Source organism: Glandiceps talaboti, chromosome 9 (assembly GCF_964340395.1).
Source record: "Glandiceps talaboti chromosome 9, keGlaTala1.1, whole genome shotgun sequence".
In the NCBI taxonomy this organism is placed as follows: Eukaryota; Metazoa; Hemichordata; class Enteropneusta; family Spengelidae; genus Glandiceps; species Glandiceps talaboti.
Window position 1 is genome coordinate 13717599 of NC_135557.1, and position 24051 is coordinate 13741649.

At 35.2% G+C, this 24051-nt stretch overlaps 2 protein-coding genes across 2 annotated transcripts; one reads left to right on the forward strand and one right to left on the reverse strand.

Annotated features, from left to right (window-relative positions):
• Positions 1–10713: 10713 nt before the first annotated feature.
• LOC144440493 (PI-actitoxin-Aeq3a-like) lies at positions 10714–13421 on the forward strand. Its single transcript, XM_078129878.1, has 4 exons — positions 10714–10796; positions 12107–12131; positions 12601–12768; positions 13242–13421. Exons 1-3 carry the CDS (start codon positions 10734–10736, stop codon positions 12759–12761), a joined length of 249 nt encoding a protein of 82 aa, XP_077986004.1. The 5' UTR covers positions 10714–10733; the 3' UTR covers positions 12762–12768; positions 13242–13421.
• A 2624-nt stretch (positions 13422–16045) lies between these two features.
• Positions 16046–20932, reverse strand: LOC144440503 (isoinhibitor K-like). The gene is made up of 4 exons (XM_078129887.1): positions 20845–20932; positions 19383–19404; positions 17907–18095; positions 16046–16188 (listed from the first exon to the last, which is right to left on the reverse strand). Exons 1-3 carry the CDS (start codon positions 20899–20901, stop codon positions 17908–17910), a joined length of 267 nt encoding a protein of 88 aa, XP_077986013.1. The 5' UTR covers positions 20902–20932; the 3' UTR covers positions 16046–16188; position 17907.
• Between the last annotated feature and the right edge of the window lie 3119 nt (positions 20933–24051).

Here is a 24051-nt window from a genome sequence, read left to right on the forward strand (position 1 = left end):
CTGTGTTATTGTTTGCATTTAATTTTGCTGTTTTGTTTTTGGTACATGTCAATTATCTTTCATGCCAGCCCGTCTTTAGCAGACAGAACTCATTAGAGAATTGACATTATCTTCAAATGGCATAAAACATACGTGGTGTTATTTTTACATCATAAACCTGACTTGAGTCCAAGCAACTCTGTTGGATGTAGCCATTATTTGAGTCAAGTGTCCGGGTTGAGTTTATTAATAAGTTGACAAATCTCAGCATAACTAGTACTGTTTGAACTTGGAATTGACCATTTCATTATTAGCTTACAATGACATGAAGTAGAAATTGGAATTGGAATTAACTTAGTTTAGACAAAAAAACACACAAAAAAGGGCTTACAAAATTCTTTCTTTAACTCACTATGCCGAAGTCCGAAGATGAACAAATAAATAGTTGTAATTTCCATATTAGACGGCAGTATTAATTAAAGATTCTTGTTGAGTTCAAGACACGACGCTATTGTCTATAAGTTGTAAAATAACACACTCCATCTAAAGTAGTAAAGTCCTCCACGTTTTGAGTTAATACCTTTAAAACTCTAGGCAGTATAATGGCGAAGATGACCGTGCGTACAACACAACGGTCCTCGTGGAAAGAACGACAAACCGTGACTAGTATGAATATACGATAACGTACGCGGGAAGATCTAGAGAACTGCGCAGGTCAAAAAAGAAGCCTATAAACACACGCACATGTGTAGCAGGATATGTGATTATCATAAAATATTACGAATATTGGGAATGACGTAATGATTTATTCATTCCATGTGGCACTCACGTTCCAGCGGAAATGGTACATTCTTTCTCCTTCCTTCAGCTCCGAGTCAACGAGTGATTTGCACCGAATACATCAGTAGATATTCTTGTACACCATCACCAGAAATTCTAATAAATAAGGAAACGGAAGAAATATAATTCTGAAAAAAAAAAATCATTACCAAATACGGAAATGGATCTTTTTTAATTTATGACGTTGGTAAAAACCGACAAAAAATAGTTGTCTACGCTAGAATAGAACAAATATAACACAGGATCTGATTATAACAGATCAAACACGACGCAAATGTAATATAAACGGTAATTGAGGGGTTGAACATAGGTATACAGTATGACGTCTGATTAATTCGTGCTTAGCAACATGTTGTTGAACGTGGTGACGTGGTAAATATAGAAACACAGATTACTGTGTTGTACAGTTTCCGGAATAATGGACAAATTTAGATTATAATCATAGAGATTGTCACCTAATTTTATTATATTTTAGTAGAAGAGACCGAGGATATTGTTACGAAAAAATAAAAAATAGTTTTCATACCAAGTATGACATTCAGTGTAGCATACATGCATATTTGTCTGTCTGTCTGTCTGTCTGTCTGTCTGTCTGTCTGTCTGTCTGTCTGTCTGTCTGTCTGTCTGTCTGTCTGTCTGTCTGTCTGTCTGTCGGTTGGTCGATTGGTCTATGTATGTATGTATGTATGTATGTATGTATGTATGTATGTATGTATGTATGTATGTATGTATGTATGTATGTATGTATAATGTATGTATGTATGTATGTATGTATGTATGTATGTATGTGTGTGTGTGTGTATGTATGTATGTATGTATGTATGTATGTATGTATGTATGTATGTATGTATGTATGTATGTATGTGTGTGTGTGTATGTGTATGTATGTATGTATGTATGTATGTATGTATGTATGTATGTATGTATGTATGTATAAGTAATGAGTGAAACAGTACCGATCAATAAATGCAATATATGTCTGTATGAGTATATGTGTATGTATGTATGTATGTATGTATGTATGTATGTATGTATGTATGTATGTATGTATGTATGTATGTATGTATGTATGTGTGTATGTGTGTGTGTGTGTGTATGTGTGTGTTTGCATACCTTGTTTATATGTGTTTGCACGTGTCTAATAGCCTCATTGAATCGAAAATAGCATCATCCTTATTTACCTACAGTAATATCTCTGATGCATAGTATTATTTAAATACTCCACTAACAAGGATATTATGAAACACCTAACCAATCTCTGTGTTATTGATGTAAACACCCACAATAAAATGTTGACAATAGTTTGCCAAAACATACCCTTGACATCCTTAAAAAAACGTGTTCAAAACTCAAATCATATGAAGTTCTATCAGATGAATCATTCAAGGTAGAGCGTGTGGGATTGTTTTGATCCCTTTTCCGTCTTTCCCTCTTTGTTATGAGTCAATACTAAACGACCCACAACTGACTACAAATGGCATCAAAAGAAACAATACACGCACATCTGGTTATCCCTTGAATATTATTTAAGGGACTGTTATTTGCAAGTTTTGTCAGTGAAACGATTTCTAGAGGGGAAGTTTAACCAAGTTCGACTCAGTGCTCTGTCAGTGAAGTGATTAAAATTTTGCCGAATCAACCATGGGTAAGTGTGCCTATCTTTTCACTATAGATCTTTGCAAATATACAGTTTTCGTCTTTCTAAAAGTAAACCTTCGGTGTGTGTTTTTTTTTCATTTGTCACTTTTACGTTTAACTTACTTGCGAAAGTGTCATTTATGATGTTTATCTTCCAATTAATAGCATGCGTATCTTCGACATTCGACTTATTTCAATTGTTCTATTTGTCAGAGACAAATAATAGTGACCGAAAAAAAGTGTATTTAGACCAAGCAAAAGGTTTATCAAAATATTGCAGAGTTAGGGTGAGGGTGGTGGGTGGTCAAGGACTTTGTAATGGAGTATATCTTGTCTTATATTTCAAGTTTTGCCTATCTTCCAAACTCGTCTACCTCGTTCAACCTCTCTGTTGTTTTTTCCTGCCGCTCTTTGACTGTATGAGTCCCGAGTCCATGTAGCTAGGTCTACATACTTGTATCTATCCCCTCGAGCTCGTCTGTCAGGAAGGCAGTCTCTGTCTCTGTCTCTATCTGTCTCTGTGTCTGTCTGTCTGTCTGTCTGTCTGTCTGTCTGTCTGTCTGTCTGTCTGTCTGTCTGTCTGTCTGTCTGTCTGTCTGTCTGTCTGTCTGTCTGTCTGTTTTTCAGTTCTTATTACACCTTATCTTCAAAGTATGGGGGCAGAAGATAAGAGACAATATCTTGACTTGTAATGTTCTGATCTTCTTAAAAGATTTTCATAACACATTACGATTCAAGCTTACAGTTAAGTATTTAATGATGCTTCAAAACTAATGGACATCCTGCCTTTCCTTTTAGTGAAATGGATTGTCACGGTAAACGTTATTGTCTTAATCGTAACCATCCACCTTATGACGTCAGCAAGGACAACAGCCGTTAGGGAAAACCCAAAACACAACCGGAAATATGTGACAGTAATGAACAGACTTGTACGTGACTTCTACTATTTACAAACATTGGTCGATGACTACATGGTAAGTTCTTACAAGATTATTGTCGATTATCCGGTTCCATAATGCATTGCACTAGTTGCGTGCGCATCTCCAATTAACCTTTGACCTGTTTCGCTTGTATTAAACTCGAAGTAATTTTAACACCTTGAAATGCAGTAAAGATGTTCACCTGTTCGAAATGTGTGTTTTACAATCAGGGAAACAGTAAATCTTGTCCTTAATTATACGAACAATTTGAATCTAGGATACTGGTCCAACAATCCCGTGAGTAACGAGTATAAAGATCCACATAGTCTCGGTTACCCAGCCTCTTGCCGTTGAGGGCATAACCCCCACCATAACCTCTGTTGGGGTGTTATGCCCTCAACGGCAAGAGGCTGGGTAACCGAGACTAAGATCCATATTGAATTGAAATGGCATGATTTTGTATTTAAGTAATACCAGTTATCGTGCACCGCTTGCCCAAACATTGCTCAAAGCGCCGTACAAATGTTTCCCCTGGTACAGACTTATAACGGCACAACATCCTTTATACATCCTTAACTCCATTCTCTATTAGACACAATCACAACAGACTAGAGTGGCGTGCGCAAAAGTAACTCTATTTTGAAATTGATGTTTTTGTCTTGAAGGATACAAGAGGTATTGGTAATATCGTGGATACAATAAATAATTTCACCGATTTTGAAGTGTCTATTTTCCCATATGTCACAAAAAGAAAACTAAAACTGTATTTAGCTACGTCATGTAAGGTGAGTCTTGGGCTGTGCAGTAGTCTTTCTCTTGACGTGTATCTTTCAATACTTTTTAAATAATTATAATGATAAAATACATTCATTACTTAATCTGATATTTCTCAAATGCTGTATTGTTTAAATATTGAAGCAAAATAACAAATGTAGAACGTTTTTTTTTCTTCAAATAATGTGTAAATGCGTTTTTCCTCATAATGGCATTGCTATGTACTCTTAGGAAACACAGGGAGCAGCGAGCATGTAACTGATTGATCGATCGATCGATCGATCGATCGGTTGATTTATTGATTGATTGATTTATTATTTGGTTGAATGAATGATTGATTGATTGATTGAATGATCACTTTTTGTCGTGCAATATAACTTATTTTGTGTGTGATATTGATCAATTCACTCATTGAGTTTTAAAACTATTTCTTTTTTCTTTCCCTGGTTACTTTGCTCTCAGCTATATCTCAGACCACTAAAAGTCTGAGGCTGTATGTAATTCTCTCTTTTCTTTATTGACTAAGTAAAGACACCTTGTCCATTATTGGCCTCTTATCTTAATTAAAACATCCCTTATCTTATAATTGGCGAGATATCACTTACATTAACAGTTTGCTTAATCTCTCATCTGCTGGGAGATTATCACACTGGACAAACATTCGATCATGCATATACTGGTAAGGAAGAGTTTATATGCATGATCGAATGTTTGTCCAGTGTGATAATCTCCCAGCAGATGAGAGATTAAGCAAACTGTTAATGTAAGTGATATCTCGCCAATTATAAGATAAGGGATGTTTTAATTAAGATAAGAGGCCAATAATGGACAAGGTGTATTTACTTAGTCAATAAAGAAAAGAGAGAATTACATACAGCCTCAGACTTTTAGTGGTCTGAGATATAGCTGAGAGCAAAGTAACCAGGGAAAGAAAAAAGAAATAGTTTTAAAACTCAATGAGTGAATTGATCAATATCACACACAAAATAAGTTATATTGCACGACAAAAAGTGATCATTCAATCAATCAATCAATCAATCATTCAACCAAATAATAAATCAATCAATCAATAAATCAACCGATCGATCGATCGATCGATCGATCAATCAGTTACATGCTCGCTGCTCCCTGTGTTAGGAAACAGTGTCATTGCTGTGTACTCGTAGGAAACAGTGACGTCATTGCTATATGTACTCGTAGGAAACAGTGTCATTGCTGTGTACTCGTAGGAAACAGTATCATTGCTATGTACTCGTAGGAAACAGTGACGTCATTGCTATATGTACTCGTAGGAAACAGTGTCATTGCTGTGTACTCGTAGGAAACAGTGTCATTGCTATGTACTCGTAGGAAACAGTGACGTCATTGCTATATGTACTCGTAGGAAACAGTGTCATTGCTATGTACTCGTAGGAAACAGTGTCATTGCTATGTACTCGTAGGAAACAGTGTCATTGCTACGTACTCGTAGGAAACAGTGACGTCATTGCTATGTACTCGTAGGAAACAGTGTCACTACTATGTACTCGTAGGAAACAGTATCATTGCTGTTAAGTAATTGTATACGCATTTTGTTAAAGTAGCTCTAGTTGAGTTTATACGCTTGAAAAACGTAAATGAGATGTAATTGGAAATAATAATAAGAGTGGTGTAATAACCGTAATACTTGCCTCTGACGACTGATCAATGTGACCTAATTTGGTACTGTTAATGCAAGTGTATAATATGAAAACGACAGATTGGGATGCAGTAAGTAACACCTGACCAATTTCGAGTTTTCATTTTCCTGACCAATTTCGCGTTTTCATTTTCCTACACTTTCGATATTTTGCTAAATGAAAATGCAACATACAAAAAACAATACAACATTTTAAAAACCTTCGATAACAGTTATTGTTTTGCAGTATTTTTGCTTGTAAAATGTAAGTTTTTAAAAGAATTAACCAAAACGTGAAGATTACCAGGTAAAATGTATCAAATTTGCTAAGAAAATAAAAAACCCTAAATAGATGAGTATTATATCATATAGTTATCACCACAAAGAGAAACACGGTATGGCGTATAAAAAATTGTGGTTCCGGTTACCCAACCCCACCTACTTTTTCACTGCCGACATTTGTTTACGTTTTTGAGAAAAAATTGTAAAGTCTCGCGAGAAGCTGTGGATGTGGAAACTGGCATCAACTTAAAAAGACAATATAAAACTGTTCTTGTAATGGCTGTACATCTGACACATACCATATAAAAGACAACGGAAAACAGATTCTGAACTACCCTAACTAGACACTCACACGTGACAAAAAAAGAATAGAAATACAAAAATCTACCTACCACACCTATTCTAAAAATTGAGCGTAATCGGAATCACACAGTGTTTTTTTTTTCTTAGGCCTAAGAAGGGAATATTTCCTTTATTTATGTTTGAGGAAACCACTAAGTCTGTAAGCATTGTTTGCTTGTTTTCATTACAGGACAGTAATAAAGTACTCCAGAACCTTAGCACTGGTTTGTACAAGTACATGCTGTACGCTGAAGAGTTGTCAGAAAAACTTGGATATTCAAAAATAAAGAAAGTACATCATCAGTTGAGACGTGTGATGACAAAGATTAATTCCATGGTAAGAAACACTTTAGTTGGCCTCAGCTCTTCATGTCATGCCATTTCGTGTCATGTCGTGTTATGTTATGTTATGTTATGTTATGTTATGTTATGTTATGTTATGTTATGTTATGTTATGTCATGTCATGTCATTTCATTTCATGTCATGTCATATCGTATCATGTCGTGACGTGTCATGTCATGTCATGTCATATCATGTTGTGTTGTGTCATGGTGTGTTGTGTCATGTCATGTAATGTCATGTCATGTCATGTCATGTTGTGTTGTGTTGTATCGTGTCATGTGTTGTGTCATGGCATGTGTCATATGTTGTATCATGTCATGTCATGTCATGTTGGGTCATGTTGTGTCATATCGTATCATGTGTCATTTCATGTAGCTTGTGTCATATCTTGTCATGTCATGTCATATCTTGTATCATGTTGTGTCGTGACCGTGTCATATCATATCATGTCAGGTTGTGTCGTGTCGTGTCGTGTTGTGTTGCGTTGTCTTGTGTTGTGTTGTGTTGTGTTGTGTTGTGTTGTGTTGTGTTGTGTCGTGTTGTGTTGTGTTGTGTTGTGTCATGTCATGTCGTGTATCATATCATGTCATATAATGTCATGTCACATCATGTCATATAATGTCATGTCATATAATGTCATGTCACATCATGTCATATAATGTCATGTCATATATTGTCATGTCATGTCAGGCAATGGAACTGAATGTTAACTTTCATTTGTAAAATAGTCCCGTTATTTTTCTTTGTCAAAACAATGGCGATACAAAAAATCAAGGTGCTGAGTATTTTCTGACTAATTGACAGAATTTATTGTGAATAGAGTTATACCTGCTTAGCTTAATATTAGGGAAAATTCAGGAAAATAACGGCAGTTCTCTAAGCTATCAACATCAGCCAGAACAGTTCCTATGGAAAAAGGTAGCTGATAAATTCGCTTATTATATTCTCTTTGTTTCTACAAGCTTCAGAACCATGACATTGGATTTCCTGTATCGAGAGATGCTGATGGTGAATGGCTACAAAAAATAGCTGCCGATAGACCGATGGATGAATTAGTTACAACGTACATTATGGCCCTACACAATTACATGTCGGTAGCCACACATGGCATCGACAAAGTGACAATGATAGTGAAATCTAAGAAATGCAAAGACAGAAACGAAAACGATGAAAATATACAGTTGAAAGAAAATAATCGCAGAAATGCGAAAGACACAAAAAAGAAGGCAGTACGCGAGGCAGAAGTAGAAGATTCCAAACGTAGAAAGATGGAGCGAAGTGGGAAAAAGGACAGGAAAAACAAAAGAAGCAAAAAGAACGAAAAAATACGAAGAGAAAGAGTTAGATATTAACATGTATATTGGAAAGACTGATATATCAATATTAGTTTTTTACAGCAATAATTTGGTATAAAATTTGGGTTAAGGTATCCACTAAAATGCAGAGAACTCACTATCTTTTAGCTTTGTTTTATTTTGTAAATTAACTTTCAGAAAAACATATATGACATATGAAAGATTGATATTCTAATTACTAGAAGAACTTTTCAAATAATGCAAAAAAAAAAATATTCCAGTCTTACGATTTGAGTTTGAGTTTGAGTATTTATTTATAAAAGTTGAACAATTTAGGTGTATGAGTTATTTTGACAATTTCTATCCATTAGTTTTAGATCAAATTAGGTTTGAGAATTATTGAACATATCATGTACGTTTTTAGCAGTGTGAACTCTCAGGGGTAAAAATTGCATGTTTTCTGTTTACAGTTCCTTGTCAAGAAATTTTGTCTTGATTCTGTGCAGCAATGAAATGTTTGTTATACAAGTAACTGAATGTATAGTGAATTTAGCAACGTAAACAATGATGACGGTCGTTCTTGTTTTGTTTTTTTTTGCACTGAACATATAACTCAGGATAGGTTGATATAAGTGAATAGTTTTACCATCACATCCGTATATTTAACGCTTAGGTGACAGAGTTGTTGTGTATGACGTCACCATGTGTAGGTGTTTAGAAAACACAATGGAAACAGTGGCTAATTGTGAAGACTGTTGAACGGTTTATTTGACAGGCACTACAAATACTACACTCCCAGCCCTGTCCAAAAACAAAACTGACAAAGTTTACTAATTGGGCAGCATTATGATCTATGCTCATCGTGTAAAAACTCTTGATTACCAATATTATAATTATTTAATTGAAAGTGTTACCGACAACACCGGGAATCGTACTATCACGATGGTTTTTGTAACATTACGTTTTAGTACTCAATCATTTTACGAACACACTGTAAATCTCTTTCCCGAATAAAATTGATAATACATTCATATTTACGGCATATATTCCATGCGATGCAATTAACTGAGTACCAGTAGATGTGAGGACGAGTGTATAATGTCGATGCGCTGATTTGATTTTTCAAGGCCATTATATATTATGTGGTGTATTTTACAACTAGTCTCCCTGGTTTGGCAAGATTGGTTGATTTGTTAGAAGAGAAAAACAACATGAAAAGAATTATATGCTCGGTGTGAAGGGGTTACTGCCGAAGGCACTCCAATTTTTTGTGATGTTGTACTTTAACAATTAATTTTGTTTATGTGTGATTTCTGATCTCAGAAAATGCCAACTTTTATTCGAAAGATGAATATTGCAAACGTGAATTAAAGTTGGCTTAGAGTCACAAGAGCATGGTAAAAAATGTTTGTTTCTGTTAAACTGAGAGAGAGACAGAGCGACAGAGAGAGAGTGACAGAAAGACAGAAAGACAGACAGACAGACACATACATACATACATACATACATACATACATACATACATACATACATACATACATACATACATACATACATACAGGCAGACAGACAGACAGACAGACAGACAGGCAGACAGATAGACAGACAGACAGACAGACAGGCAGAGACAGACAGACAGACAGACACATAGACAGACAGACAGAGACCGAGAGAGCGCGAGACACAGAGACACAGAGACACAGAGACAGAGAGAGAGACAGACGGACAGACAGACAGACAGAGACAGAGAGACAGACAGAGGAGACAAAGAGCGAGAAACAGAGAGATAGAGAGACAGGATGGATAAGTGGCTAATTGATGAATTGACCGACCGATTGACTGACCGACCAGTTCATTGATCCATTTATATACAGATAAATACGCAAACAGACATAGATAATGGGGTCACTAAGACTTCATATTTCAGACTAGTATGTGCGTGATACTATGTTTTATGAGAGACAATAAATTACAGCAAACCTGCCAACAATAAATATACGAGGAATGACATATCCCTCTAACCCTACGATACTACCCATTAACAGTTAAAGTTTCCTAACGTGTGTTTATTATCTGTTATTAATATTAAGGCTTCATCACACATTACTGTAAATCACTGCATGACATGTCACAATCCAAATGTGCTGTCTTGACAAATACCAGAAGACAGAATTGAATTAATTGAAGCATAAGACTCAACTCGCTAAACATCAATGTTGAAGAAGCACACATTTGTTTCAATTATGGCTTGAATTCCGAAGTGATTAAAAAACACGCTTGGATAGAAAGATGATTGCTGTCGGCATTATTTCATGAAATCGTAGTTTCTCCCTGTATTATATAGTATTAAATTAGTTTAAACCTGTATATTTTCGTCCTGATTTTGAAATTTGTCAATTTTTACTTTTATTCCATATTTCATTTCATGGTGTAGTAAATATCATGATATCATAACGTCCGCTAAATTAAACTGGTAAATTGAAAACTGGTATGGAGAAGATGAGATGTGCTGTATGTTCAATTTAAATATCGTGACAGTGCCGAAATCGAAACATTAATCACTTTTTATGACCCTAGGAAAAAAATGTATTTCAGTTTATAAAAGTAACTGGATAATGTGTGTTCTTCACCATTGCAGGAAGATACAAGATATAGCAGAAACCATGGCCATGAAGAATTGTTACCTGATAGTGCTGTTCGCTGTGTTGTTCGTAAGCTACGTTGAGGTAAGTAACTATTAATGTCTATTGAAAAGCCTCAAATTTCTACATACAGACTCAGACACAGTTGATGGCTTCACGTTTGACTGATGGGACACGACATGTTTTACACACAGGAAGACATTTGTTAAATGCGAAAAGACATTACAAAAAAGAAACGATTATACAATTGTTGCCTACAGGCGCTATGTACGAGCAGATCACAATTGTCTGTCACTTAGAATGTAAGGATTTTAGAGCAATTAAATCAAGTCCATGCGTACTTTGTCAGTGGAGACTAAAATTGAAAAGGTTACTCAACTGTTATCATCTAATCAAACAAGTGAATTACAGAAACTCGAAGCCTTTATATATCACTCGTTAAAAATCAGGTCAGAAGCTATACTTAAATGGAACTGTAACATATTTCTTTGGTTACAAAAGTTTGTAATTGTATTTTGGACCGTTGGCCTTTGACTACAATGCAGTGACTATAATTGTGCTGTAACTGAAGCTTGAAGAAAAACCCAATTCTTATTACTTTTGCACGTGTGTAGAGTTCTCCATTGTTTTAGTCTAGCATTGAACTAGTAAATCATGTCCCACGGATGAAAGTCTGCATCGCCCGTTTTTTTTCCGATGTTCGAGGAGGTTAAAATTTTAGCTATAATTTTATTAAACTCTCACCAATATTTACTTCACTTTCTTCTACCCTATTTTCCACCATGCTGATAAGTTAGTTTGTTGTACATCCTTCTTGAAGTGCTGCCTTCAATGTTTGCATAGTACTCTTCGTACAATCTGCTTATGAATCAACTATGTAACACGAATAGGCAGAAGAACATAACATATATAATGTGCTAGGTCAAAAAAAGGTGATTCAGGATTTGTCCTTGATATTGAGTCTAAATGTTCTCTTTGTCATCCCAGAGTATGCGTATCAGCTATTGCACATTGGCTTCATGATAGCTAATTTACACACGACGAAAACCAAATCAACAATATATAGTCGTCTGTGCACAAAACATAGGTTTTGATAAATAATGTTAACAGGTCTTTTAATTTACCTTAAAACTTTATTAGGCCTAACGAATTCTGGTTTACCAATCCCACCTAGTTTTTCATGCCCACTCACAACTTTTCTTTTACGTATTTGAAAAAAAAAATATTTGAAAAAAAGAGATAAAATCGCCAAAATTGTGAAGTCTTACAAGGAATAGTGGATGTGGAAACTGACATTAACGTAAAAAAGACTATAAAGTCGTTATGTCATCATGTATTATATTTACCAATGCTTAATAATTGTCTCTTAATTGTATTCGGTTTCAACTGTCTAGGTGGACGGGAAAAAAAGGAACCAAAGTGAGTTAACATATTTGCTTTTTGTTTCCAAAATCACTTAAAGTTTATTCATTCCTTGTGTGTCCGTCCGTCCGTCTGTCTGCCTGCCTGCCTGCCTGCCTTTCTGTGTGTCTATGTGTGGCTGTCGGTCTGCATACATGCATGACCCTGATGCATGCATCTGTATGTATGTATGTACAGTATGTATGTACATGTATGTATGTATGTATGTATGTATGTATGTATGTATGTATGTATGTATGTATGTATGTATGTATGTGTGTGTGTGTGTGTGTGTGTATGTATGTATGTATGTATGTATGTATGTATGTATGTATGTATGTATGTGTGTATGTATGTATGTGCGTGTGTGCGTGCATGCACGTTTTTGATCCTTCACTAACCTATTGACCTCGTCCCTTAGGGTAGCTCTATCTATTTTACCAATAACACCATTTTTGCATTCCATGTCGATGGATTGTATGTGTAGAATGTACACTGGATCCCGTTAAAGGACCATGCATGGGGTATTTTATACGATACTATTATGACATCGAAACCAGTGAGTGCAAAACCTTCATTTATGGCGGATGCATGGGGAATGAGAATAACTTCTTTACTGAAGTTCACTGTGAAGAAGAGTGCCCCTGAACTTTGGGTAAATACGCATTTGTAATATTGTGTGTGTGTGTGTGTGTGTGTGTGTGTGTGTGTGTGTGTGAGCGCGAGAGAGACAGAGAGACAGAGAGAGACAGCCACAGAGAGACAGACCGATCTATAGAGACAGACAGTGGGAGGGAGGCAGAGACAGAGGGAAAGAGACAGAGGGTGATAGAGCGAAGAGACAGAGGGAGATAGAGACATACATACATACATACATACATACATACATACATACATACGTACGTACGTACGTACGTACGTACGTACATACATACATACATACATACATACATACATACATACATACATACATAATATGTGTCACATATAGGATTTATTGTCTGTAACGCCCACTTCATTATATAAAAAAAATATTCAATAGCAGTGAGCAATATCTGTATATATGTTTGTTTTTGTTTATGTGCACAAACACTTACTTTTGTATTTTATTTATTGTTATATTATCAGGACAAATTTAACATCAGCTGACTAGACCACCAGATGAAGTAAAAGATGATAGACGAAGATTCCTATTAAAGTTTGATTTATTAGAATTGCTAAATGCCAATTGAAAGTTTTGTGTTTGCTTTGTATTAGAATAACCAATGTGAGCTTATAGAATTCCTCGAATCGTAATAAAGTGTTACTGATAGAACAAACATAATGTAGACAGTGTTTATCTTTTGTCAAGGGTGTGTTCGTTGTTATACAATCTTAGTAATGATGATGGCGAATACTTTTGAATATGGTCACTTAGTTTGCACGTTTTGGGGCGTAAATTGTGTTCCGTTTAGAAAGTTTTTTCACTGCATTCTACTTACACACTAACCTGTCATCGATCTTCAGCGACTTTGTAGCAATGTATTATGTTCAGATTGGTCAATTTCTTGATATTGGAATTCCCTTCTTCTCTTTCCTACAACATTCCCATGAATGGTTTCATATGAACCAGTAGAGAATCCTGGCCGACGAATGACATCACCAAGTCACTGAAGTTTTCGTCTTCGAACCACCGCTAGAAGTGGTTCACATCAACCCGCTCTTTTTCCTGATTTCAGTCACGATATATAGACTCATTTATTCGGTGTTGCTTGTAGGTAACTCCCAGCAATCTTCTATAGCATCTCAAGTTAATTTATGCGTCGTCCGAAGTTAGAACAGTATGTCCTTATTTCACAACCATAAAGTGCTATTGAGGTTATCACTGTTCGTAGCAGATCGATTTTCGTCTTTATTGATATTTCCTTGCTATTCAATATCTTATTAATTTATCTAGTTAATTATTATTATTAGTTAATTATTATTATTAGTTATCTTATTAATTTATCTTATTAGTTTATCTAGTTAAGCTTTTACAATTGAATCTCTTTTCTCTATTACTGTAGGAGTGTCTTCTTTCAGTATATTCTCAAGAATCGCATTATTAACTTTAACCTCAACCTTTCTCCCTATTGTCTTGCCCCAATTTTTAGTTATCATCATCAACGTTTTAGTGATTTTTCTTAGTTCTTTTTTTTGTGTCCCAGCAATTAAGTCTATGTCATCTGCGAATCTGAGGTTGGTGATCTTATGGCCTCCAACTGATATTGTGCCTGCAACACCAGTCATAGTATTCATCATAATTATATAATCTGCTCCAGAAAGAAAAGTTGAACAAATAAGGTGGCAGCATACATCCTTGGCGAACTCCCACAGTTGTTTTGAACCACTGCAGGACTTGATTGTGTATTAGAACAGTACTACTTGATTTTGAGTAGAGAGACTCAATAAGAAAGATAAAGTGATCATAAATAAGCTAACTATCTGCTCTGAACCATACCTTCTCCAGGTGTATTATACAGATGTTATGGAAGATGATTACCAGGTTGGAATCATCATAGGATAAAAGGATAAAAGGAAATACTGCTTGAAGGGGAAAATGTACAGGTCATGATCATATCTTAAAATAGTCTACGATATACGACGTTGTACTGTCAGTTAGTACTGATAGGCGTGGCACAACGTCGTATATCGCAGACTACTTTAAGATGTGATCATGACATGTACATTTTCCTAAGTACCAATAAAGAATTGAAGGTAGTATTATGGCTGCACAAACACGACATATCTGATAGTTATAGTCCACGTCAGAGGACATTTACTGTTTTTATTAAGACAGTTTTTTTTAACCCGTTCGTTATTTTGTTCGAGGCGTATCCTCAATGGGTTAGCCAAAACTGTCAAATGGTCGAGGGCGTGTACCATAACGATGTTATACTTCGAACTCTGCGAGTTGTTTAGGTATTTCACCAGAAAGTCAACCTTGTTATCTGTAGCCCTGTTACGTAACCTCTTACCTATTATCATGTTAATTACAAAATTCACAATAGAAATTCCATCCCGCACATCTCGGCCAAAATAGTACGATGATTTCCTCAAAAGTTCAGTGTGAAATCCATGAACCTGGTAGATATAACTCTTTCTGTAACAAAATGACAGTCCCAAATCGAAGAGTAGTTCCGTTTTACCCATCAGTAGTTATGTTATTAACCTGGAGCACATATGCATTGTCAAGTCGGTGAACAAATTCTATATGGAAACCTGCTTTCTGTACAGGTCACTTTGTAGTGAAGTGGTTATAGTGCTTATCTTTGGATATATAGGCACAGAGGTAGTGTGTTCGAGACCGTCCAAGGTAAGGGCGATTTTTTACCCACACTTCACAGAATGACAGGTTCAGGAGAACACAGTATTAGGCAGGGAAGCACATGGTGGTTGCATTGAAACAGTTGACAAGTTGGGGACAGTGCTACAGAAATGATTAACACGCTGAGGACAGTTTCATATGAATGGTTAAAAATTGTAAGCGGACTGTTCCTTTCATGGATTAACGGTATGCAGACACTTTCTTTGTGTAAAAGTGTCCCGTTAACTGAAAAAAAGTGTCCGCTAAAGGAAATTGAGAGCACAGTTGAAACAATGGGGAAGACTCTGAAAGGAGTATAATGTACAGTATACGCTTCACGAACACACGAAAAAGAGGCAGAATCACGTGATGCTTTACATCAGAAGATGTGGCTTTTAAGGACATCATGAACTTCAGTTTGTGTTCGAGACCCACCAAGGTAAGGGCGATTTTGTACACACACATTACAGAATGGCAGGTGCAAAATTAGGAGGCCAAACACGGTATTAGGAGGGATGCATTACACTGTCACAGCGCTACATTTATACAAAATATAATGTACAGGTGACAGTTCATATACATTTTGAGATACTGATTTATTCCATTTTGATAAGCATAATTATAGGGTAAATGCTATACTGCAACAAACAAGGTTATGGCAACATTAGTTTGTCAACTAAACTAGAAATTGGGCATTTTTCGTTCTTCTACCATTGGATTTAAAATCTGTAGATTCTCATTATCCGATCACTGAAAAGAAAAAGGAGAAACAGTGTGACACATTTTCGATATGTGATATCATGCCTAGGAGTAAAAGTGACCATATGGATGACCATACTTTGAAAGAAAATACCATGATACAATATATACAATTTCCTTGTTTGTAACTCAATACATCACAAACAAATAAAAAAACGTAAAAAAATATTTGTTATTGTATGTACAATAGCACACTTTTACACACCTTTTAGCTTTTTGTAATATAAAATAAATAAATCCCCCCCCCCTTATAATTTATTTGGTCACTTCAAGAATTAATAAGATAAAATCAATGTGGGGGGGGGGGTGAGGGGAGGGATGGGGTATAGATTATGTAAATATCAAATGTATCATCTTCATGTGTATATGCACTTTCCATTAATTAAAACAAAATCAAAAACACATGCAACAGGAAACATCAAAACCAAACACAAATATACATAAATGTCTCATTGGGGGCGCTGTAGACATCTTGGTAATATACATATCACATTTATGCTAGCACTGCCTTCTATGGTATGCTGTCTAACTATCTTAGACATGCTTTGAACCATCCTAGAACTATTTTCAGAAAAGCAGTTGATAATGGAACATATTTTCTATATGATAATTCAGTATTGTACTGCTACAAATATTAACAAAGATTGAACATACACACTACATACAGAATATGCATAACTGGCGATCGGCCATCGCCTCAGATGCACTTACAAATTAAGTTAAGTTTAATTTTGTCCCACTTTTAATACAGTTAAGGAATGACCTGCATCCACTGCCAAGTGTATGTAATTGTATGTTTAATTACTTTAATTGGTTTATTTATTTACTTGAGTCAATATTAATCATTGTGCCAATGGAAAGAACATTTCATGTTTTTCATGACGAATGAAGTAATGATATTGATTCAGCATGAATATCATTATGAAATAGATGACTGACAATCTATCTGTCTGTCTGTCTGTCTGTCTGTCTGTCTGTCTGTCTGTCTGTCTGTCTGTCTGTCTGTCTGTCTGTCTATCTATCTATCTATCTATCTATCTATCTATCTATCTATCTATCTACTCACCTACCTACCTACCTACCTACCTACCTACCTACCTACCTACCTGTCTGTCTGTCTGTCTGTCTGTCTGTCTGTCTGTCTGTCTGTCTGTCTGTCTGTCTGTCTGTCTGTCTGTCTGTCTGTCTGTCTGTCTGTCTGTCTGTCTGTCTGTCTGTCTGTCTGTCTGTCTGTCTGTCTGTCTGTCTGTCTGTCTATCTATCTATCTATCTATCTATCTATCTATCTATCTATCTATCTATCTATCTATCTATCTATCTATCTATCTATCTATCTATCTATCCATCCATCCATCTATCTAGCGAGCTAGGTAAATAACTAACTACAGTATATTACTTATGTAACGAAGTTAGCTTATTTTACAAAATAATTAAACTCCACTAAATAAATAAACAGTGAATAAATAAATATTTAAAGAAAAGATATTTCATGAAATGCTAGGAAATTAACAAAAAGAAAACAAAAAATCAAAGAAATACATACATACACAAATAATTAGAACGAAAGAAATCAAGAAAGAAATACATAAATTCATGATTAAATGAATAAACGAACAAACGAATTGATCACTGAACAAACAAATCAATCAATAAAACACTGAAATTGATCCAGAATGAACACATTGGAAAGGCATTGTTGTTTGTCTTACCTTAGTTACAATTCACAGCTGGACAATCCCCACACTCTGCAAGACAGTCACTTTGAGAATCGAATCGATTATCATTTCCTAGGCAACCTCCATAGACGAGTTCTTTACACTGGCCGTTGTCGTTGTCGTAATAATATCGCCTAAACGATGCAAAACAGGGGCCTCCATCTTTAGCCAAGGTACAGACAGCTGTAATAATGTACAACGCATATAGAATTTACTGATGCATGTAACAGAACAGGACGGCACCAACGACTGCTTTTGTCTTTTGACAAAACTTTCGTTTATGAAACATGTACACTGAGTTGATTCAAACAGTTTACTTTTACGCACAAGCAGTTACATAAATAGTTGACTGACACCGTTCTATGTTTATGCAATATGCAAAATGTATCTACAATCCAATGAGTGGGGTGGGTTTTCATCGGACAAATACGATATTACTTTGAATCGAATGCGTTCTGTACCCCCAAATACAAATGTTTCTAAAAATGTTGTCGAATCGAAAAATGGAAGAAATTTCGCTATAGTAAATGTGTAGAACTAAAATACATGTCGGGAACGCACGAGGGCTTTGTATTCATCGTACTACACAATACTGCATACGGATTTGATAGTGATTTTGGTGTCTGGAAAAATTATCAATTTTGGCAAATGAAGTTAGGGGTTGGGCTGGGGTGGAGGTGGTGTGTGTGTATGGGGGGGGGGGGGGCTGAGGCCTAACTAAACGAATTAATTTTTTATCCTAAATTGCACTATTGGTTTCGTCCTTAACCCCCTTAAAGTCATCGACCATTTTATTACACGATAACCATGTGTGTCACGATGGAATGAAAAGAACGATAGGTACTGTGAAATGTTGAACAAAATATAAAGAATAACACGCACTGAATAAATAGCAGCAAACATACATACCCATTCTGACGTTTGTTCCTGAAAACTTACTCTCTTTTACTCTCTGTCTGTCTGTCTGTCTGTCTGTCTGTCTATCTGTATGTCTGTCTGTCTGTCTGTCTGTCTGTCTGTCTGTCTGTCTGTCTGTCTGTCTGTCTGTCTGTCTGTCTGTCTGTCTGTCTCTCTCTCTCTCTCTCTCTCTCTCTCTCTCTCTCTCTCTCTCTCTCTCTCTCTCTCTCTCTCTCTCTCTCTCTCTCTCTCTCTCTCTCTCTCTATGTCTATATGTCTTCAGTTTCTTTTTAGGCAAAGTTTGATCATTAGAAACGTTCCAGCATCTTTGTTATCAATACAATATTGGGAAATCTCAGTCACTTTTTTTTCGAAGCTACTTTGTAGGCATTCAAGTGTGGAGTTGACACAGAGTGGTAATGAGTATATAAGTACATAAATTTAGAAGATTAAAACCATGTACAGAACACATATAATGTGTAAAGAGGAGTGAAATTTAGTGATTACAGAAAAAGCTAGAGAAAGGAACAGATTTCGAGGTAAAATGATAAAGATGATAAAGATGATACGTACCACAATTACATGCCGTAGTTTGCTGCAAGAAAAATAATCATTTCACTTTTAAAAAAATTAATTCATAAATTTAATTTAATTTTTTTTAATTTTTAAATTGTTTAAATGTTATTAAAAATGTAATTTAATTTTTTGTTTACTTTCATACTTGAAACATTTTCAATATGCGGCACTTAAAATCTCTAATAACTATTCCGACCAATTTGCTGCAAGAAAAATAATCATTTCACTTTTAGAAAAATTAATTCATAAATTTAATTTAATTTTTTTTAATTTTTAAATTGTTTAAATGTTATTAAAAATGTAATTAAATTTTTTTTTTACTTTCATACTTGAAACATTTTCAATATGCGGCACTTAAAATCTCTAATAACAATTCCGACCAGAAATTTAAAACAAAATATTATAATTTAATTATTTCAATTGAAGTCACGATGTCACAAAACTAACATACATACATTGATTAATGGGAAACGTTTCTATGGTTCAGATTTCAGATAATATTGGCATTTGCAAAAATTATGTTTAAAATGTTACAGAAATATCTTTGACGGGGAAATGTTCTTTACTGCTGAATCGAGAGTCAACATTGAGAATCAATCAATTTTTCTTTATTGATCAATTCGTGAACTTAATAATAAGTAATATGATTTTACAATCGGGCAGCATAAATATTGATATTACAAAACTACACACTTTTGATAGACACCGCCCGTTTCATTTTACCGGTCAGGTGCTCTGTTCAAATTGATACAACCATGCTGAAACCAAAATAAACTGCATATGCTACACTTAAGATATCAAGATTGTGGATTTTTTTTTCTGTTACAGTTTCTTGCAACATTTTGTCAAAATAAAATGTACTGACGAGCCACCATGCAGGCATCAACGACAGACATCAAAAGGTTGGCGCCAGTGTGTCTGCAACTAGATTTGGTTGTAGTATGTTTAAATGGTGTATTCCATATAGATAAAATGTAACAAGACACTGATAAAATGTAACAAGACGTCGATAAAATGTAACAAGACACTGCAAGCTTGCTGTAGTAGAATTTGCAGTTTCTTGTTGGTTTCTGCGTGGTTGTATAAATCAAAGCCCGTGAACGGTAACATTAAACGGGCCGTAATTCCCCCTTTGCTCCACATTAGACAAACTTCCCCCTTTCAGAGAAAAAGCTTATTACAAGATCTAAACAATCTCTGAACGTACATCAAACTACTGCAAATTAAATCTAAATCTAAGAATAAGAGTCATGTTGTGAAGTTTAATTTTAGTCTAAGTAACAGTTGTGCTCTAATAAATGTGAAATTAAAATGTCACGGTGTTGAATAAACTGCAAACAGATCAACAATATCTTCTAACTGAAATTCAAACTACAAGTAACAAAACCACGAGATACCTCCTCAAAAAAACTAACACTGATAAGGAACATGTGAAACGAATGATACATAGAATACATACCCCAAAGCATACGGCAACTATAGCTGCAAACAACATGATGGTCACGTGGGTCTTCATGGTGATTTGGTATCGTTGCAGTGGTATACACACAAATGCCAATCTAACCTAAACCAGTCACTTTTATACTAGTTATATCGTAATCGTTTATGAGTAGTGGCCATTATAAATAAAATATAAGTTTCTCACACTATCTATAATTCATTATTCCTAAACTCCCTTGCTGTTGGCTCATGATAAATGTCGACAAAAACACTAAAGGGACAGACAGCTACATGGAATAATCACTGAGTAATTAGTTGTCTTTGCCCTTGACAGTCAAAGTCTTCGTTAACTAATAAAACTCGACTTTTCATAATATACACATATTGCCCCTCTATGAGTTCACTAGTAGATGTCTATTACCCCCCCCCCCCCGGACTATTATGCACAATGTATAGCTATAACCTGAGGCTGAAAGCCAAGGGAATAGTTGCTACATAACACCGCGACATGTAAGACGACATCTACTGGTGCCCAAATAGCTACAGGCAATCATTTTCAATAGGAAATCACATTGTTAGATATACATTCTTTCCACAGATAAGACTCTCATGCTACTGTAATACTGCCCTAGGAAAATAGAAGACAAATGTTGCCTCTGTATGTAAATTTTGTTCACTATGGGTCAATAGTTCATACCATGTGACCTGGTTTAAGCCAATCACTGATGGCTATTAGTTTAAGTATTAGTCACAACTTAGCGACTTTATTGAAAAGTTAAACGTTAGAGCTGTTGAATTCTACATCTTAATTTGACATGTTTCGCAAGTTTTGCTTTATCATGACTCGTTTAATTAAATTCCCCAAATGTAATGTATAATGAGTTTATGTAATTGGTTTGAAAATAAATACTTCATACTTGGATATGAAACATTTGAGTTATTTTAGCAGCTGGCGGTGTAGAACTAAAATCAACCATGCAGCTTAATACTTTTGCGTAACAATCTCGGCTTTTCATCCATTTCCAGGGGTAGTAAAAAGTCTTCCAAAATGTCCGCTAAAAAATAAATGGGAATAGCTTGTAAGCACAACAGGAAATCTTTCGGACATGAATTTGATAGATGTGTAACATAGTATTTCGAATAGGTGTCTGAAAGTTTTATATGAACTGAACAGAATGCATAGACAATTTTTCACCATCACGCTTATGCATTGTTGCAGGAATGCCATTAATATATAATATATTGTTTGGCAAAGAATTGTAGATAGGAGGGGGGGGGCATTTTACATTAGTTTCGCAATTAGACTATCTATTGTGAATGTAATAAGACCGTGGCATTTCAATACTATCTTAAATTACCATATTTGGTAGTTGTTATTCTTAAATGACCCTTGACCTTACGTCCTTTGAAGTTACTTAATCAAGAACTAGTAGGGGATTAATTGATAACTAATAGAGATTAATACTAGTAATAAAATGTCCTTTAAAACGCAATCAGCTCATTACAGAAGGACCCCTACCTGTTAGATAATCGATCATTTTATAAAGATTGTATAAATCTATTATTCAAATGTGTCCTCATGAAAATTGAATTTCAAAAGAGAGGTAATATTATATTTTCTTATTTCATTTTTGCATGAAATTGCTTTTCTGTGCTAAGCAATAATCATTGAATTCATAAAGCAGGATTTCCTTTCGTAGTATATAAAGTAACGAAATTGCGTCATTATAAGTTGAATAATGGCAATACATTCAAACGTAACAAATAGATTTGCATATTAATCTTATTTGAATATCGTGTAGATGAAATACATTCAGAGGTAATCAGAGACCTGAACAAATATGAATAATAGTTGCTTGTATGGAAATTATGATATCACGATATATTATGTCATACGTGCGATTGAAACCAATAAAACAGAAACAATATAAATCTAACTAAATTTCATTGTTATATTGCCCCTTTCTTCTTCTTCATTCCATTCTACTCATAACATTGCACTTAATGTTAGGGTTTAGCTCATTGAAGTGTTATTCTCAAAACGCCAGCTATCTGTTACTTTATTGGACCGGGTCCACCTTATCGCAACATATTATCAAAACTAGAAACATCGTCTTGCTTAACGACAATTTTGCAATGAAAACCTGCGTTGTTCGGTAGAGTCAAACTGAACGACACTCTTCTTACTTACAGCGTGGTAAATTTGGTCGAAGCCTGAATGGTTTCGAACGCCGATCGCAGTGATAATTGATTTAACTACTCGGCCACCGACAACCCAATATTTATAATGTTTACAATGTTTTTTGAGTTTTCATGGATTCGAATGTTTTTTCTTGGCCAGAGCGCAAAACACGATGACGCTGATGAAGTCTGATATTGAGACGAAAGCTGCGTAGTCACTTCAAAAATTATTCCAAAAAGGTAACTTTATCATCATTACTACTATAAATAATGAACTCAAGTATCAATTTCGATTCAACAAATGTTAGTTTGACTTTACAGTTAACATTTCATCTCTGGGTTATTATCGTCAATCGTGCACAATTTTGTACTAAGCATGGTAACATCCACAAGTAGAACAGCTAACAAAAATCACCACTTGCTACCTTGGTTTCAAGACTGGCTCATTAAATACCCCGGTATTTCTTTGATGTACCGCAGCCTGATTGTGAAACAATCATGGCCATTACGATAATTCGCTGAAACGAGTTGATTCAATTATTTCTGGACACAAGTTATTAAGCTCAGACCTTTCATATTTCTGAAATAAAATTGTGATAATTAATTACGTATTTCATTTGTTCCGATATCAAATATTTATTCATATGCTACTTCAATAATGACAGTATCATGGGATACCACATCATGGTGTTCAGGTGTCTCTTAGATTAATAGCATCGTGGAGAATGGCATGATAACGGTTTCTTTTCAGTTTGGAATTTCTCTGCCATCCGTCATAATCAATTTCCTTTTAAAACGTTTCCGCTTTCTATGTTGATTTACAGGTATTATTATGTAAATCAACAATGATCATGATTCACTTGGATAAGAGTATTCTCCACGTGACTTTGTCAAATTAAATAATTGGTATATCTATTTTGACCATTTGGCTATTTTACTTTCATACCGCTGTCACAGTTACCTGTGTAATTACGCCTACGTACATGACGCAAGCACGTTCGTCATGAGTGAAAAAGGTACGATAGTGATCTAATAGACTGTTTTT

Excerpts from the sequence above, each read along its gene's own strand:
- LOC144440503 (XM_078129887.1), bottom strand. The coding sequence starts at position 20,901 with ATGAAGACCCACGTGACCATCATGTTGTTTGCAGCTATAGTTGCCGTA. Across the intron at positions 19,405-20,844 it reads TAGTTGCCGTATGCTTTGGG|CAAACTACGGCATGTAATTG; the intron begins GTATGTATTCTA and ends TTTTTCTTGCAG. Across the intron at positions 18,096-19,382 it reads AACTACGGCATGTAATTGTG|CTGTCTGTACCTTGGCTAAA; the intron begins GTACGTATCATC and ends ACATTATTACAG.
- LOC144440493 (XM_078129878.1), top strand. The coding sequence starts at position 10,734 with ATGGCCATGAAGAATTGTTACCTGATAGTGCTGTTCGCTGTGTTGTTC. Across the intron at positions 10,797-12,106 it reads TGTTCGTAAGCTACGTTGAG|GTGGACGGGAAAAAAAGGAA; the intron begins GTAAGTAACTAT and ends TCAACTGTCTAG. Across the intron at positions 12,132-12,600 it reads CGGGAAAAAAAGGAACCAAA|AATGTACACTGGATCCCGTT; the intron begins GTGAGTTAACAT and ends TTGTATGTGTAG.